Source organism: Equus quagga, chromosome 14 (genome assembly GCF_021613505.1).
Source record: "Equus quagga isolate Etosha38 chromosome 14, UCLA_HA_Equagga_1.0, whole genome shotgun sequence".
Taxonomy (NCBI): Eukaryota; Metazoa; Chordata; class Mammalia; order Perissodactyla; family Equidae; genus Equus; species Equus quagga.
In genome coordinates, this window is record NC_060280.1 from 25,978,938 (window position 1) to 25,998,376 (window position 19,439).

General features: G+C 36.2%; 1 protein-coding gene across 1 annotated transcript; it reads left to right on the plus strand.

Moving 5' to 3' along the window:
* Nucleotides 1-8,624: 8,624 nt before the first annotated feature.
* On the plus strand, nucleotides 8,625-9,584 carry LOC124225329 (olfactory receptor 51F1-like). Its single transcript, XM_046637945.1, has one exon. It carries the CDS (start codon nucleotides 8,625-8,627, stop codon nucleotides 9,582-9,584), a length of 960 nt encoding a protein of 319 aa, XP_046493901.1.
* Nucleotides 9,585-19,439: the final 9,855 nt, after the last annotated feature.

The following is a 19,439-nucleotide window of genomic DNA, read 5'->3' on the forward strand; positions in this document are numbered from 1 at the left end:
ATTCACACTTAGCAATTTCAAAACTTACTACACAGCTACAGTAATCCAGACAGTGTAGTACTGACATAGGATACACATATAGATCAACTGAATAGAATTAAGATTCCAGAAATAAACCCTCACATTTCTTGTCAATTGATTTTTGAAACAGACACCAAAAAGTTCAATGAAGAATGAATAGTGTTTTCAACAAAAGGTGCTGCCACCCAAATGTCCATCAACTAAAAAATGGCTATATAAAACATGATAGATCCATAACATGAAGTATTATTTGTCAACGAGGAAGAGTTGAGCACTTATACTTACCACAAAAAGGATAAACCTTGAAAACACTATGCTAATTGCAAAAAGTCAGTAACAAAAGACCACATGTTATATAATTCAGTTTATATAAAATGTCCCAAAAAACCAAGTCCACAGAGACAGAAAGTAGATTAGTGGTTGCCTCTGGCTGGATGGGATGGAAGGTCATGTGATGTGACCGCTCACTGGTAGGGCATTTCATTTGCAGATTATAAAAATGATCTAAAATTTACTGTGGTGACAGTTGCACAACTCTGTGAATATACTAAAATCTGGCAATCTTTTACATGTTAAATTGTATTGTATGAGAATTTTATCACAACAAAACATTTTTTTAAGGAAGAAAATTGTAGCTTACATAAGGAAGGTAAAGAGAACACACGTGTTCAAACTACTCTCATCCTAAAAGAAGGAGAAAATATGTTTGGAATCAAAATTAAACTAATAATAATAATACTAGAACATAAATACAAAGATAATCAGCGATCTATAAATTTGAGGAATCCGTGAAAGAGAAAGCAAAGACAAAATAACATAGACAGATGAAACTACAGCCCAAAAAATGTACAGGAGAATATGGAAGGGGAAGTGGAAGCTAACCTAAGGGAGGCTGCAAGTTCGGAGGTGGTGGATTAGAGAATTCCACTGAAATATCCAGTCATTATACTTCTGTCCTCTAACCCCAACCTGGTCCTCTTTGTGCCATATTTTAGCCACAGAGAAATTTGCCTAAAGGTGGAAAAAATGGATATGAATGGTTCTGCCACCAGGACAGTTCTGCACTTTAATGCTCTGGCAACATCTAGGAGGAACAGAGAATCCCCGTGCCCAGACGAAGAGCTAACAGTGGATTCTCCCTGCCCACGACAGGATGTCTCCTCCCTTCCTCATGGTGCAGAAAGCAGTCAGTCTGTAGTAAATAGAAACAATACGCAGGAAAACATGAACAGAAGATATTAAATATATAGAAGATCAGACAGTGAAAAATTCCTAAACACATCATTTCAGGTGGACTACAAATTGGCAGGGAATAGTCCCATGTAGGCACACACACACACACACACACACACACACACACACATTTTAACATTACGTTAAGTAATAGAATATTAATCCAGAATAGATTTGGAAGTGCCCCCACGTCAGTGCTATACATGTAGCATACCTTAGAGTACCTTCTCTTGTCCCCCAAAAATTTAAATATGAAGAGAGAAGGAGGGGAAAGCAAAGCTGCTGACAACTGTCTTCACATGTTAGGGTATGGCTAGATCAGAGCCTGATTTATTTTCTTTCTTTCTCTCTTTCTTTTTTTAATATAATCTACCAATTACAGATATGACATGTAGGTAAAGCATAGTTCTGGGGGATTTTTTTAAGGTGTACATTTTTTGGTGAGAAAGATTGGCCCTGAGCTAACATCTGTCGCCAATCTTCCTCTTTTTTTTTCTTTCACCCCAAAGACCCAGCACATAGTTGTATATCCTAGTTGTAATTCATTCTAGTTCTTCTATGTGGGATGCTGCCACAGCGCGGCTTGATGAGCAGTGTGTAGGTCCGCACCCAGGCTCTGAACCTGCAAACCCCAGGCTGCCAAAACAGAGGGCGCAAATTTACCTACTCGGCCACAGGGCAGCCCCCAGAGCCTGATTTCTTAACAAGCCATAGTCCTTAGGCACGTGAATACTTAGCGCTTTCATCTTCACTCAGAAAGAAAGTGAACAAATAAGCTAATCCTTTAACAGGAAATATATAGAAATGTTTGAGGACTTTCTTGGTATTCAAGAAAAGTTCAGCGTCAGCTAGACTCTACCTAATTAGGTGTGGAAAGAGATGGGGAGAGAAGCACAGTCAGTGTGCATGCCTTCAGAACCCAAAGCGGCCTAGTAAGCATTGTGCATCCTTCTTGTGGTGGGAAATGCAAGGATAGATTTCCTTTACTGTGGAACAGATGTCCCAGCATGTCACAGAACACTGGACCACTAAAAGTTGCCAACCACGCTCTGGAGTACATGTGTTACTAGCTACTTCTCCATCCCACATGATTAGCTGATATGACATGATATGATTTCACCGTATCATCATATGCTTTCATTCATAGCTGAAAAGAGTGATAAGGTTTCATCATATCATTTTCACAGTGGACCATTCTCATGCTCTGTGGGATGTCCTACTGCTCCAGGTCTCTCCAGACTATATTATGACAGAGGTCTGGAGAGACAGTATAGCCTTGGGCCAAGACCATGAATGTGAGCAAGATGATGGAATAGGAGTTTTCTACCATTTTCCCTCCAAAGAACACTGATTTTGATAATCACCCGTGGACAAGAATATAATTGTGGGAGTCAGGAGTCCAAGGGAGAAGTTCTAGCACATCATTGGAATGAAAAATCCAAAAATAGATGCATTGAAGACTAGAAGAACAGCTTCACTTTGCTTGAATCACGATACCCCAAGGTGGCACAGCTCAGTGCCAAAAGAGATCCTTTCTTCCACATAGGAAAGTGAGAGCATAGTGAGGAAGCTCCTGGCTTCCCCATCTGTGCAGGGTGCTACACAGTTTCCTGAGGCCTATGTCTTTCCCACCGCACCCAGAATACTAAGGGGATCTCCATGACTGAGGGACAGGGAGAGGCTAGGAGCACAGCAGCCAGGGATTGGAACTCACAGAAGGGATGCAGATCCTATTAACCACCTTGCTGATTTCATTAGGAAGCCTGCCCACAAGTTGACGAGGGATATCTCACCTCAGACCCCTTATCTGACCAACGCGGATTTTCAATACTCCATGCACTTCACCACCCTCCTTGGCTAGCTCCCTGTGTGCATCCTCATAGGTGGAGAGTGCAAGCTTTGGAAGATGGCGAGTGAGCCCACAGAAAACTGGCTGGAATCTGTGAGACTGAGAGAAAGCACCTAAAGTTGAACTATCAGCACCACCCTAAGAAAAGCAAACGAGATGGCAGTGGCACACAGCCTGGATCTGGAGGTTCAAAAAAAGGCATATCATCTTAAGAATTCCCCCACAAGAGGAAACAGGATGTGTGAACAATCGCATTTATAGAAAACATCTGAGATAGCCTCGAACTCCCGGTTAGGGCTGAGGGTAATTTTGTTAAGACTTGTCTTGTGACCTAACATACGGTCTGTCCTGGATTATGTTCCCTGTGTGCTTGAGAAGAATATGTTTTCTCCCTCTGTTGAAGTTCCTATAGATAACATTGGGTAATATATTTAAGTTGTTGTAGTAAGCCACTATTTCTTAAACAGAATGTAGAAGGCACTTAATATAACGGGAAAACAGCTTGATCTAAATTAATGCAGTAAGTTCTGTTCATCAAAGACACTTTCAAGAAAGTTAATATTAAAAAGAGGATTTGTGTCCTGTATATATAAGGAACTCTATAAAATCAATAAGAAAAATCAAACAAGCCAATGGAAAATGGAGAAAACTGTGGAACAAGCAAGTCATAAAAAAGTATATTCACCAATTAACCTTATGAAAAGGTGTACATCATCATTAGTCAGGAAAATGTGAACTAATATGAAAATCAGATAGATAGACTACAATCCCACAAGAAGTTTAACATTAAAAATACTAATAATCCCAGATATTGGTAAAGATATGAATCAGCAGGAACTCTCCCATGCTACTGGCTGTTAGTGTAAATTGCCACAAACTCTTTCAAAAACTGTTTGATGGCATCTCAAAGTTGACCCAGCAATGTAACCGCTAGAATGCAGACAACAGAAATGCTTATGTTTGCTCCAAAAGATATAATAATGTTTGTAGCAGCGTAGTTGCTTATAATCGAAACCTGAACACAACTGAAGTGTCTAGGAAAAGAAAAAGTGACAATTTTTAGTGTGTTCATCTAATTATGAGAATTAACAAGGATGAACATCTGCCATCCACAACCTGGAAAAATCTCATACAGATGCTGTTGTGAAAGAGCCAGAAACAAAAGTATACATACTGTATTATTCAATTTATATATTTATATTCTATTGCACTATCCATGCAAATTATAAGCAGAACTAATCCAGGATGTTGGAAGTCAGGATAATAGTTACTTTTGGTGTAGAACAGAGTATATTTATTGGGATAGCATAGAAGAGGATATCTAGTAAGGCTGTCTATCAGGATTGGCAAACTAGAGCCTGCAGACCAAATCTGGCTTACCACCTGTTTTTATAAATGAAGTTTAATTTGAACACAGCCATGCCGAAATAGAAATGTTCATGGCTGTTTCAAAGCTATAACATCAAAATTTGGTATTGAAGACACAGAACTGTATGGTCTGAAAAAGCCTAAAATATTTACCATCTTGTCCTTACAGAAAAGAAAAAACAAAAATGCTGGCCTCTGTTCTATATTGTTGACTGAGTTGCAGTTATATATAGTTAATCATTGAGCAGTACACTAAATGAAATGAATAATTTGCTGAATGACATTATTACCTTTCTATTAAAATTTTATTTGTGATTCAACAAATCATCATTTGCTTCCTATGATGTATCCAAATGTATTCTGGGTGTTTTAGAGAACGCACAAACAATAAAAAGCATCATCTTTGTCCTAGATAACTTCAAAATCTCAACAAGGAGTCACAAAGTGTCACTGAGGGCAGAGGTAGATGTCACTCTGTATGTTAGTGCTTCTCTGCTCATTAGGAACCAGAGACAGAAGAGAGGTCAAGAGCAAGTGAAAAAAAATTCTTTATCCTTTAAATGGAAGTTACCCGTTTCTGTATTTCACATTATCACAAATGTAGTTACTTAGAAGAACTCAAAATTTTATCTCACAGTTTCTGTAAATCAGGAATCTCCAGCTTAGCTGAGTCTCTGAAAGGCTGTAATCAAGGTGCCCTCAGGACCAGGGTCTCATTTGAGAATAGCTCAAATATTTGCTATAAAGATAGCTCTGTCTGAGCCCCAGTCTCTTGGCTATCAGTTCTAGGATGCGGAAGGAGATAAGGGCACCCTCCACCAATTTATGAGCCAACTTTGTCCTGGCCTTTGGCCCCAAGCAAAGGCTTCTGAGCTCCAGGGCAGGGGTGGGGGATGCAAGAGAATGCTACCTTCCCCTATGCCTGCCCATCTACTCCTCCGTTTTCCTTCCACCTTTTGGGGCACAGGTGGCTGTGCCCTGCCCTGCCTCTGTCTTTGGGAAGCATAGCCTGCCTGACTGGGGAAGAATATGCTTTCACGATTACATAGCTATTGGCAGGATTCAGTTACTTCCTTGTGGTCTATTAGAGAAATTAGGGATTCAGTTTCTTTCTGGCTATTGGATAGAAAACATCACATTTAGTTTCTAGCTGGTTGTTGACTGGAGAAGGTCCTCAATTATTTGCTATGTGGGCCTTCCCAACAGGACAGCTTGCTTCATCAAAGCCAGATCCTGTGAAACATAAGTATAGAAGTGGTATCCTGTCACCTTTGCCATATACCACTGGTTAGAAGAAAGTCACAAATACTGCCCACACTCAAGAGCAAAGAATTACACAAGGGCTTGAGGACAAGGAGGCAGGGGTAATCAGAGACTATTTTATTATTTTATAATCTGTCCATTAAGAAAGTATTTGGGCAGAAACTCTAGTTAGATTATGTGCTCTTTGAAGGGAACAGTTTTAATTCTTTCACAGTGGCTCATAAAGTTTGGGGTACATATTTCTTCTCTCTTCATTGTCCCCAAAATTATTGCAGTGAATACTAGTTTGCTTTCTTATCTTCTCAGCATACTGAGAATCCATAGACAGTGACATGTGTCTCTCTATTCCCTAGTGCCTAAAACAATGTCTAAACTTCCCACTTCTACAGATGATTTGGGTTATTTGCTTTGCATTTAACATCCTTGTGAACCACTGGTTACTTGAGTTAGTAGGTAAGACCCTTCTGAGACGACACAGCGTTGTCCTATATTTAGAGATGGAGAGAGAGGGATTTCAGTTTTTCTCTGTCTACAGCCCCAGGGAGATTCCATATTTTCCCGATGGCCCTACAGCTCAATCCCACTTTACTATAAAGTCCATGGCTCCAGAACTGTGTCTTGTTCTCTCTCTGCTAGTGAAGACAAAGTCTCCTCTTCCCGCATGAAGCTGGTGAGGGGAGAGTAAGGTGCCCACTGTGTTGACTTTGTGCTTTGCTTGTTACCTATTTCCAAACTTTCATATGGGCTTACTGAAAAAGTCACAGAAGATCAGGGTCCACCCTGTCCTCAGGGATCCATATAACACACAGATATCTGACCCCTGCTAGTTTATAGTTAAATATTGTAATGGTTTTTCTAAGACTGGATGGAAACCATGAAAACTGGAGTTTAAAAGGAACTATAGAAAACTAGCATAATGGGAATTGTAATATGTATACTTATTACAGAGTATTTATTCTCAGGAAATAAACTTTAGTATTTTAAAAAGCTTTATTGAAAAATGTTAATATTATAGTAGCTAATATTGGTATTATTTCATTTGTCTTCATAGAATTGATTTATCAATTTAAATATATTACTTTGAAAACTATTTTTAAAATTTTCGTTGAACAAGACTTTATAATATTTTTGTGGGTATTAATTCAAGTGCCTCTCCTATTTTCTGTAGTGTCTCCTAAAAACCCCTATCTTATCCTCAAATCATCATCCATCCCTTTATACTCTGTAAACAGAAGCAAATCGCCCCCTTATAAATCACAGGGGAAAAGGTGGGCTTTGGTTAAAAGGGAAGGAAATTCTGACATATGCTGTGACATGGATGACTCTTGAGGACATTATACTAAGTGAAATAAGCCATTCTCAAAAGGACAAATATGGCGTCATTCCACTTATATTAAATATTTAAAGAAATATGAAACAGATAAAGTAGAATGGTGGTTGCCATGGCTGGGGAATTTGGGGAATGGGGTATTAGTGTTCGATAAGTATAGAGTTTCAGTTTTACAAGATGAAAAGAGTTCTGGAGGTGAATGGTGATGACGGTTGCACAGTATTATCAATATATTTAATACTACTGAACCGTATACCTAAATAATGGTTAAGTTGGTACATTTTATATTAGTATATTTGGATACAATAAAAGAAAATGAAAAAAAAACCCTAAAACATATAGGCACTGCCTGAAAATGTCCCCTTGATAACATACCCATAAAACTCCATCAACATACCCATTTGCCACTTATCTCCAGCGTCAGTGGAAATGATAATCCTCATCTTTCTGAAGGCTAAATACTATCATACTCTGTACTTAATCTCCTACTACTTTCTTAGGCGATTCTTCTATACCAATTAATTACTATCATTCTATATTTTCAATCTCTCACTATCTTCTGTATCTTTAACCTCAGTTCATAAATATATATTTTTCTCCAAGTCTTTTCAATCTTGCAAAAGTCCTCCATCCACCTTACAGTCTTCTTTAGTCATGACCTGTTTCTCTCCATGCCTTTACTAAGTTTCCAGAATTACTATACATTGTGCCTCCACTACTTTTCTATTCATTCCTCAAGTCACTGTAGCAGGTTTTCAGGTTTCATTGCTGGACTTCAACTACACTTTTCTAGGGTCTTTAATGTGACCATTACATGGGCTCCTAGCTGCATTTGAGATTTCTAATCCTTAGCAGACCTGATTGCTTAAGCAATTTGACAGTGTTGTTCATGTAACACCCAGTTGTGACACCATGCTCTCTTGGTTTTTATGGTTCCTGTAAAGTGTTCAGTCTCATCTTACTTTAGTGTAATAGTCCTTTCCAATAACTTCTGCAGAGTTCCATCTTGACTGATTTTCTCTTATAACCCTACTTTCTGAGGTTATTCAACCACTCTGAGGTTGGATTAAAATGACACGTATACAATGATAACTTCCAAATCTATATCTGGAAAAATCTGGAGATGTTTGCATGGAGATCACGCCCACATGGGTACTGTAGACCCACGGATTACTTTAAGTGAATTTCTCTCAGTCATTTCATACATGGCATATTCAAAATTAAATGCATTGATTTTTCTTAAGCAAGTGTCTATTCATAGAATGTTATGTCTAATGGAGCTTAAAATTGTGTCAATATAAAAATACTTATCATCAACATGTATAAAGTTATGTGGACATGTTTTCCTTGAATTTCAGGGTAAAAATGTTTATATATTGGGTAAATATCCATGGTTATAAATGCAGATGAATGTTAGAGTTTTATTTAGAGTTTTCAAAATGATAGAGTCCTTCAACATGACCTTAGATAACTCTCCTAAACAAAAGGGAATTTATCTAGATATTTTTGTGTAACAATGTAATTTATTGTTTCTATAGGATGTGAGCATTGTGATGATAAATGCTACAAATCCAGAACAACATGGAGATCCTAAGTAACTTGACATCTAAATTTCCAACCTTCATGTTGACCAGCATTCCTGGCCTAGAGTCTGTCCATGCCTGGATCTCCATTCCTTTCTGTTGTCTGTATACCGTTGCCCTCTCTGGGAACAGCATGATCCTGTTCGTCGTCATTACCCAGCAGAGTCTCCATGAACCCATGTACTATTTCCTCTCCATGCTGTCAGCTGCTGACTTGGGCTTGACTCTTTCTACAATGTCAACAACATTAGGCATCCTATGGTTTGATGCAAGAGAAATCAGTCTGGATACTTGCATTGTCCAGATGTTTTTCCTTCATGGATTTACCATCATAGAATGTGGGGTGTTGGTGGCTATGGCCTTTGACCGCTACGTGGCTATCTGTGATCCTCTGAGGTATACTGCCATTCTCACTAATTCCAGAATCATTCAGATGGGCCTCTTAATGATTATACGCACTGTTGTGTTAATAGTGCCACTACTCTTGCTCCTTAAGCCCCTGTATTTCTGTAGAGTGAATGTCCTTTCTCATTCCTACTGTTACTATCCAGATGTGATTAAATTAGCATGTTCAGATACTCGAGCCAACAGCATCTGTGGAATAATAGACCTCTTCCTGACCACAGGAGTAGATACACTATGCATCATCTTGTCTTATATCTTGATCGTTCGCTCTGTCCTCCATATTGCCTCCCCTGAAGAACGACACAAGGTCTTTAGCACCTGTGTCTCCCATATTGGAGCTCTCACTATTTTCTACATCCCCATGATAAGCCTCTCCTTGGTGCATCGCTACAGTCGATCAGCACCCAGAGTGGTCCATTCGTTGATGGCCAATATATACCTGCTTTTGCCTCCTGTGCTCAACCCCATTATCTATAGTGTAAAAACAAAACACATTCGCAAGGTTATATTCAGTCTTCTCCTTACAAAATAAACAGAGATGACTGTTTGAGAAAAACCGGTAAAAAATGACTTTCACTGTAGACAAGAAACCGTGGTAGGTTATCGCCTATCAAATATTCTTTTTTTCCTTTAACCAACAAATATTTAGTAAGCATAATTGTGTTCTCATTCATAAAATTCCAGTATGACATACCCCTAAGATTCTATAATTCAATAACAGAAATATGAGAACTATAAGAATAAAATAATAAAAACAATACTCATAGCAATTAAATGACATTTAGTATTTGTTTATTTTTTATTATGTGTTCTACTAACAGCTTTTAATACGTATTCCATTTATTCTTCAAAAAATTTCAGTGAAATATATAATATTATTAATTAGATTTTAGAGATGAAGAAACTGAGGCCTAAAGACATTTAGGCCATCAAAGATCAGACAGCTAACATGGATCAGGGTTGAAATTTGAGTCCAGGATCTCTGTATCTTAAACATCACTCTCTTCACTAGTGTATCCCATTCTCTACCAAAACCTTCTAGGAAAAATGTTATAAGTTCAAACATTAGAACTGGATCTCCCCATCCATTAATTATGCCTTTAAAAAGTTGTGTTGTCCTTCTTAGAGGATACGTTAGCTTGTTTTCTTCGTTCATAATTAGTAATACAAAACATAAAAATAGATAAGTCCTGGAATGTAAGTCATAGATCGCTATCCAGTATGGGACAGTCAATAGAAAACCTTCAGGATTAGGGACACTAGCTAATTCATTACAGGAAACGGGAACTTTGGAGAACTGGAAAAGATCATGATGTATTGTAGAATGTAAGGAAGCTTGGGGCTGAGGTTCTTAACCTTTTTCTGCACAATGGCCCTTTTGGCAACTAGTGAAATCCATGAACCCTTTTCCACAAAACATCATGTATAAACATAGTCATATTATTTTCCATAAAATTTCCAATGTTTCACAAATGCCATGAGGTACCCACTCTGGTTCTTGTAACCAATCTAAGAACCGAGATAAATAATTTATGATGCTCTGACTATAAACAGTTACATATAGCTAGACCTAAAGTATTTTTGTTCCTAAAAAGGGACTATGATAACTATATCAATTTGAGAGGCAGGTAGAAACTTAAAACTCAGTTTTATAAAATGGGAGAACAGTTCAGAGGAAAATGGAGATGGGAAGCTGATAGGAGCCACATCAATTTTATTGAGTTGGAAATGTGGTAATAGGAGCGGTGTTTAATGTACATACAAACACCACAGGCAGCAATGTGATGGAGCCAGCCCCCACCAGCTTGCAAGAGGCCATAATGTACATCTCTTCTCAACTCTGAGCTCAGGAGTGTCATATTGGCAGCTTGAAATCAGCATTTATACCATGCAAATTGGCATACACTACCAATGAGGATTTTATTTTTCATAGATTCAGTTTACCAGCACATCAACAAACGGGGGCCCACTGTATATTTGGCCTTGTGAGAAGCAATAGAAATTAAAAGATCAATAAAACATATTCCTCTGCGCTCAAGAAGCTTAAAGTCTAATGTGTGAAGTAGTGACATAGAAAAAAATTACAAAATAATGTGCAAAGTGCTATGATTGTTGATATGCAAAATTATAGTTATTGTTTTTCTTGCCATCTGATTCGAAAATGTTTCCAGACTTAAATAGAGGAGAAGAGTATTTTAGAAGAAACTCTGTGGAGGAAGTAAGGAGTACTTTGTCACCATTTTACTCCTGATGAGAGAATACTCTAGACAGTTTTAATTCATAGGTCCTGTCTGGACATAGCATTGAAGAATATGAAAACACAAAATCTTCCTTTATTCTTCTGTTTTCTCTACCCATCATATTCTTTCAAGTGAATTTAGATTACAAGATTTGTATTATCTGCTTAAAGAACATCTTTTGCTTGAAAATTGCTATTTTATAAAGGAATTGATTTGTAGACTTGCTTTAGAAATTTGGTTGTGCTTCCTGAATTTTATATTTGGGAGAGCTTTGTTCTGGTAATTCCACATGCCTGCTAGCTGCTTGAAGACTCAGAAAAATAGAAGACACAGAATATTAAAGTTCAAGAGCTCTATCTTGAGATGTTCAAAAGGCCACAGCATTAAAAAGTGTGCTTCCTTGGGGCCGGCCCCACAGCCAAGTGGTTAAGTTTGTGTGCTTTGCTTTGGTGGCCCAGGGTTTCGCCGGTTCTGATTCTGGGCACAGTCATGACACTGCTCATTAGGCCATGCTGAGACAGCATCCCACATAGCACAACCAGAGGCACTCACAACTAGAATATACAACTATGTACTGGGGGGCTTTGGGGAGAAAGAAAAAAAAAAAGATTGGCAACAAAGGTTAGTTCAGGTGCCAATCTTTAAAAACAAAAAGTGTGCTACTGGCTAAACCTGCTAAAGAAAAGATTAGACACCTTTGGAGAACTCTAGCTGGAACTGAGCAAGAGAATAAAATGATGGGAAAGGAAATGTGTTTGGGGAATTTTACAAGGTGCAAGAAAAATCTTGGACAATTTTATTTAGTTTGAGTTGTATTGTTGGTCTACAAAGCATCTAGGAAACTACATATGCATGTTACTTAGTATATTTCATTAAAGGAAACAGACTAGTGCTTGTGGCAAATTTATTAAATTACCATTCTAATAAATTTTAGTGGCTCAAAAGGGTACTAGTAAAAAGATACTCATAGGAGACTCTTGAGGATCTGAGTAGCTCATCCCGTAGGTCACATGTAAGTATTAAAAAGAGCACCAGGAAAAAAAAAAAACAGCCGCGTGTATGTGAAGGCATATCCTTTTTGTCACAACGTTTGTCCAAAACCTATGTATGTGCCAATTCTTTCATTCTCCAATTGGCAAGTCCATGTCGCCTCCAGTAAATGAACTGTAGGCTACTTGTTATTTCTCATTTGTCATAATTATTATAATGTAAATTACATGTAAATTATATACAGTGTATTAAAGATGTTGTTTACGAAAAGACAATAACATGGAATTCCAGTTTTCAGAGCTATGTCAGAGGTCCTTAGTCTACATCAAATGATGAAGAACAAATCACATATATAAGTTTTAGGTTGAAAGAAAATATACAATGTAGATTAAAATTATTTTTATGACTCATATTTAAACAATTTTATTAGGTAATTAACCTAACCATCAACCCAGTAGAGTTGAATAAAATGACTTCTACTTTGCTTGTTTATATCACCCTCCTTTCTAGACTGTGAAATAAATCTTCAAGAGTGAGGGATAAATTAATTTGATAAACACTATTGACCACTGATTTTGTGTCAAGCACTGTGTTCATCAATCAGTTATATAAAAATTTTTGCTTTCACCTGAACAACTAAAACTAAATAAGATAATGTACCTGAATTACTTGGAAAATATTAATCACTATATAGATGTGAATTAATGTAATTTTAACGAATATAATTTTATTTCTGGAAGTTACTTCACTTGAGTTGCCATGCAGCCAAATTGACCTTCTTCTATCCACTGGACCACCACTTTCCAGCCACTTGACTTTGTAATTCTATTTTACCACTTGCTTCTGAATTTTAGGAATGCATTTTAACAAACATGTAGTGCATACGTACTATGTACCTGGTACTATGCTATTACCTGGAGATACTTTCAAAGCATCTATTGTTCCTCTTAGTTGTACACAAAAATCTATGTAATAGATTATATACAAGAAACATATAGCAGAATAAACTCAAGAGGAAATACTGGATCTTCATCTTCAATGCTGTATCCAAGTTCAAAGCAATAATTCAATTCCATTTTTAATTAAAATATGTAAAAACAGTTACTGTGTCAACATGTTTACTATTCTTTGGTTCTTTCCACTTGTGTTAGCATCTGTATTTCCTGATGCCACCCAACTAGCCCAGGAGGCAGAGAGGTGAGGCATAACAGAGTGGCACAGAAATCCACCAAGGGTGTATTCAGCCCAGTTGGGTAAATGACTACACCATCAAGTTTCCCTGTAAAATTCTCCATTAACAAAGGTAAATGGGTGACATGCATATACCCACTCTAAATAAGAGAGAGAGAAGTCTCTCCTCCTTTCTAAAGGCCAAGTCAAGCCACTGCTCTCAGATCAGACAGTACTTGGTTGTATCTATAATTAAATGTGTTGGATGACTTTAAGTTGCAACATGAGTAACTTAGTTTAAACACAAGGAAGAATTTCTTGGAAGTGAACTTAAAGACAATAACTCGCCTAACCTTCCAGTGTTGCTCCTTCAGCCTCTCTATTTGTATCCCTTCTCGTTCTCCACATCTTGAAAGGTAAGACCCTCTCCATTTATCCCTGGTCCCTGATCTCTACACCCGCCCAGCTCCTGATCTAGTTAGGATTCCCCATTATTTTGTTCACTTCTACGGACCTGCTGCTTATTTAGAAATTCCACAGCCCATAGAGATGTTTTGTTTTCATCTGTTTGCTAATCTCAACAAAAACTGTGCTTGTTACATGTATATATTTCCTAACACATATAATAACAAAACCCCAAAATACAATCACTGGTCATCCTGGCTATTGTTAAATTTACATTTCTCATTGGTTTACACTTGCTGCAGCACATTTATTCCATTCAGTCTCTTACGTTCGCAGCAACTGATTTATTTATTTTTAATTTTGTCTGAACATCAGAAGCAGGCTGGCACAGTGAAATGACCACACCTTTAGAGTCAGACAGACCTGAATTCATACCCTAGATCCATTGTATCGATGGTTGGGAACCTTCAGTAAGTTCTTCACTCTGACCGTAAGACATCTCACCTGAAAACTGGGGATATTAGTCACAGCCAAGTAGTGGTGCTGTTAGATTAAAGTAGCACACGTAGAGATATGTAGCAAAGATTCTGGCTCAATATTAATTTCTCTTCTCTCTGAGAATATTATATTCTATCTTCCAAACTTTCATCTACTTCACATTTCAGTCCATGCCCCAGACCCTGAGACGGCAGTGCCTCATTTCAGGAGACAGTCACCACTTTGCCTCCATGGAGGTGGTTAATTTTATAACATTCCACAGACGCTCTTCCTAAATCTAGAAAAATATGATGACAGCCCTTCTCAAACCCCTCTCTACAAATGCATAAATCAATTAAATAAATTAATGATTGAATCCATGAGATTTTTAATCATAAGAACAGCATTTTGTCATTCCAGGAGACTGTGTAGGTATTCATTGTTTTAATAAATCATCATGTGATGGCAACTGGTTTTCCTCTGCAGCAGGATTTGACTCCCGGCCTTTCCATATATAGGAGACAACTAACAATCTAGAAAATTAGACTTCATATTCTTCATCAGAAAAGAATAGAGGTGTTTTACCCTTTTCTCAATTACTCATACTTCTTCGAAACTAGAGAAAGATAAAGCTCTTGTCCTCTTTTCCTGAATCTTCAGGCATATTCCAACTTATGTCCAATTACACATCCATGTATTTTATTGATAGATATTAAGAGTTGACTAGAGTGAGGTTGACTGGGAGGTGGAGATCACAAAATGGATATCAGTCCCAAACTGTCTGGTCCTGCCTGATACCAAGCGCATGCTAGTCCACCAGTTCCTGAACCCTCCCCCTTTTTCCTCTCTAGAAAGCTCAGTGATTCTGAGAAAATATGGGCAAATTGATGATACTACACATATGTTTTGTGATAATAGAAATTTTGTTATTTTTTAGAGATCTAGAGAATGTCCTTGGATTAGATGAAGAAACAGTACATTGGAAAATGTCAAAGAAACAAATAAGTTGAAAACATAGATGTCATTCATCTTTCAGTAATCATAAAATATAAAATCTGCTCCATGCTTTTTTAGTACAAAAAGGAATAAGGCCAATTTCTAAATTAAAGGAATTTAGCACAATCGCTTATGTGTGTGTGTGTGTGTGTATATATGTATATTAATCTGTCCATAAACATTATTTATTACCTTGAAAATAAAAGGTTATTTTGAGGATTAAATACAAAAATTAGACACTTAGTACTTAATTATTGAAAGAATTAATAAACATATGATTGAAGGAATGATTGTTTCGTATATGTATATGATATGCCTACAAGCAGTAGTGGTTGTTGTTATCATTAGAGTAATTTCTGCGAAATTAAACTGGTAATTCACAGGAAATTGAGTCTTAAGTGTCTGAACAAATAATGACAATGGACCTCTTACTCAGTCGCTCCTCACCTCTGAGAGTGCAGTTCTCCTGCAGCCCAGCAATCCTTACTAATGTTTGTCAAATAGTTGATTAAAAACAAGCATTTTAATTAGTCTTCCTTTAGCTGGTGGTGAAATCTAATATTCTTCCCATATTTCTAGTAATTCTTCTTTGGAGAATTCCATTTTAATGCCTTTTGCCCATTTTTTATATTGTCATTTATATTTTTATATTGTCATTTTTTTACTGCCATATAATAAGCGCATTTTCCAGTTGAATGTTGTATGTGCTTCAAATATTCCCTCCAATTTGTAATTACTATTTTAATTCTATGGAAGTTGTTTTTGCGTAAAACAATTCTTTGCATTCTAGCAAATCAAATATAACAATCTTCACCTCTATGGTTTATAGCTTTGATGTCATTAAAAAATTGTCATTCAAGGATTATATAAATATTTGCCTTCATTTTATTCTAAACTGTATGTGCTTGTTCATAATTAAACATATAACCATCAAGAATTAATTTAAATATGTATCATGGTGTATGCTTTGTTATGTTTTTTCAAATGGATAGTCGGTTTACCCAACTCCTTTTATTCCATAACTCACTCTATTACTACTGGTTTCAGAAGCTTCTTTTAAACTTAAGTAAATGTTTACCTAGGCCTTTTCCTATGCTTTTAATTTGTCCCTGGGTTGTATTTGCTTCCAAAAAGGTACTAAATTATTTTAATTATATCAGCATCTAATATAATTTCAATTCAATTCTCCGTATTATTGATTCTTTTAGTAATCATGACAAATTCTTCTACACTGGTATACGTCTCTGTCACTCCTTTCAAATGGTGAATTTCTATTCTTGACTTCCTCTCAGCCTGCAGTCGGTTCTCAACCAAGAAATATTGTAGTATTTCAAATTTTATTTTAAAGAAGATTATATGGTGGGTATATTTTCTGAGCTTTTACATATTTCTTACTTTTTCCAGTGAAACTAACCGGGCAGGATATCAGATTTTGCCATAAATTTTACTCAAAAATTCTATTGCTTTATGACACTCAATATTTCACGAAAGAAATTTAAATACAGACTTATTTTTAAGGTTTTTAAAACCATTACTTATATGTCGTAAAAAGTATACCACAAAGTATCTACTTTGTGAATTTTTACCTATGTCATAATAATTATACAATTGAAAGATTGTTAGCAAACTTCTAAAGATGTGCAGTCATCACCACAATTCAGTTTTAGAACATTTCTTCATCACCCCAATGGCATCACCTGGTTTCATTTTGCATTTAATCCCACTTCTCTTTTCTGGATTATTCATAAAAGTGCATTATACAATATGTAGTCTTTTTCTTCCGGTTTCTTTCATTTGGCGTAATGTTTTTGAGCTACATCCACATTGTAGCATGTAACAGTATTTTATTCTCTTTATTGCTGAGTAGTACTCCTTGTATTGGTATTTCACATTTTGTTCACCCATAACCAGTTGATGTACATTTAAGTTGTTTCCGATTTGGGGCTGTTGTGAATAATGCTGCTATGAACATCTGTGTACAAGTTTTTCATATACATAGGCTTACATATCTCTTTGGTAGACTCCTAGGAGTCTATCTGTCTCTCTCTCTCTTTTTTTTTTTTTTTGGCATAGACATATCCAATTGTTCTAGCACCGTTTATTGAAAAGTCTATCCTTTCCCTCATTTAATCATCTTGGCACTTTTGTTGAAAATCAATTGACCATAATGTAAGGGTTTAAATATGGACTCTCAATTTTATGCTCTTGATCTATATAATAATCCTTGGTGTACGTATGTTCATTACATTAGCTTATAATTAAGTTTTGAAATCTAGTAGTATAGGTACCCCAACAGGGTTCTTCTTTTTAAAACTATTTTGTTTATTATAAGTCTTCTGAATTTCCTTATAAATTTTAGAATTAGAATCAATTTCTACAAAAGAAAGGCTCCTGATACTACATTGAATTCATGGATCCATTAGAGATCCATACCCAGCTTGACCATTTTGAGTCTTCTAATACATGAGCATATGGTGTCTCTCCATTTATTTATATCTTTAAATTTCTCTCAGCAATATTTTGTAGTCTTCAGTATATGTCTTGCTCATTTTTTGTAATTTTTTCTTATATATTTTATTTTTTTATTTCTTCATAATGAGTGAAATATTTTTTTAAAAAATGTCTTTTGTTTTGTTTATAAAACCAGCCTGATTGTAATTTATTTATAGGATCTTTTTTTTACTTTGCGAAAACTTGTAGGTTGTTTTTAAAAAGTTGCATGTCAAATATTTCATATAAATTTCCATCTTCACTGATTCTACATGGAAAACAATGAGTTCTTTCAATCTCTGAACATTGCAGTCTTTTTTTAAAAACAGCCATTTTTCTTCTAGTTGTTCTGCTTTATTTTTCCTAGGACATTAATTCTCAGTTTTTTTAATTTTCACATTTTTGCCCTGCTCAAATATCATTTTCTCATTATTTCTTTTCATTATTTTTTTCTATACATTATGGGAGGATTTTTGAAATGTATTCTCCAAATCAAACTGATTTAAATTATTTTACTTCAATTCTGATTTTGATTATATCCAATATTTGCTTTAATTCTATTATGTTTCTAATATCTCATTATTTTGGCCTTTCTTTCCAATGTGTTCTCTTTCTTTCACAATGCTATATGATTCTATTACCTGAATTACCTTAGGATATTTTCTTAGTTCCACTGAGGTTTTAACATCTATGATGACGATGCCTAAGACTTTGAGATGTGACAGGCAATGTGCTTTGTGGTTTACAGACATTATTACATATTCATATATGCTAATACCCTGAATTTTCCAGATGTTGTTCCCGTGTTCTTTTTATGCAATATGTTAAAGATTTCATGCTAGCTTTTTTTTCCTTTATACACTACTTACTGCAAAGGAGGATCTTCTCACAGTTTTTTTTCCCAATTAACTATGTGTGTGGCTTCCTCATGGCTGTTGTCGCAACAAGCATGATTATCTGGAGGGTGGTTCGTGACCCAAGTCCTAGTTTCTAGCAGCCTACAATTTCACTAAGGTAACATCCATGCCACCAACACTGTCTAGTTCTTGGCCGCTTTGAAGGGTTAGAGGAAATGAAAACCTAAATTCCCAAAATGTGCTGTTGTCAGATTTTCTTCTGTTTCCTCTTCTGCTGACAAAGATGTACTTGAGTGAATATTCACCTCAAACTTTAATGTGTCTCTACCAATGCCACCCCTTACGCCATTATCTTTGGCTGATTTTCGTGAGATGACATGCCTGGTGTAAAGAAAATGTCCTCGATCACCATATAGTCAAACGTCTTATAAAAAGAAATGCTTGATTGCGTTTTTTATTTTGTTACAGATGCTAGATTCCTGAGTGTAGACTGTGTTAATGGTGTTATGTGCTGTCCTATATTTTGACTCAATCAATCTCTGTATTCCTTAGTTAGAAGCAGTTAATTACCCTCAAAACTTTCTGGATTTAGGACATCTATAAGTTTTAACATTAGTACTTATTTGGTCTGTTCCCTTTTCCCTTTATCCTTTTTGAAAATTTAATAGAAAGTTGGAAGAGACTATTTCAGGTAATACTAGCTAAAATTACTTTAAAGTGGAAGTCTATTTTAAATCTTAGAAAGAAAACTCTGAGAGCAAT

Coding starts and splice junctions, on each gene's coding strand:
- LOC124225329 (XM_046637945.1), top strand. CDS start 8,625: ATGCTACAAATCCAGAACAACATGGAGATCCTAAGTAACTTGACATCT.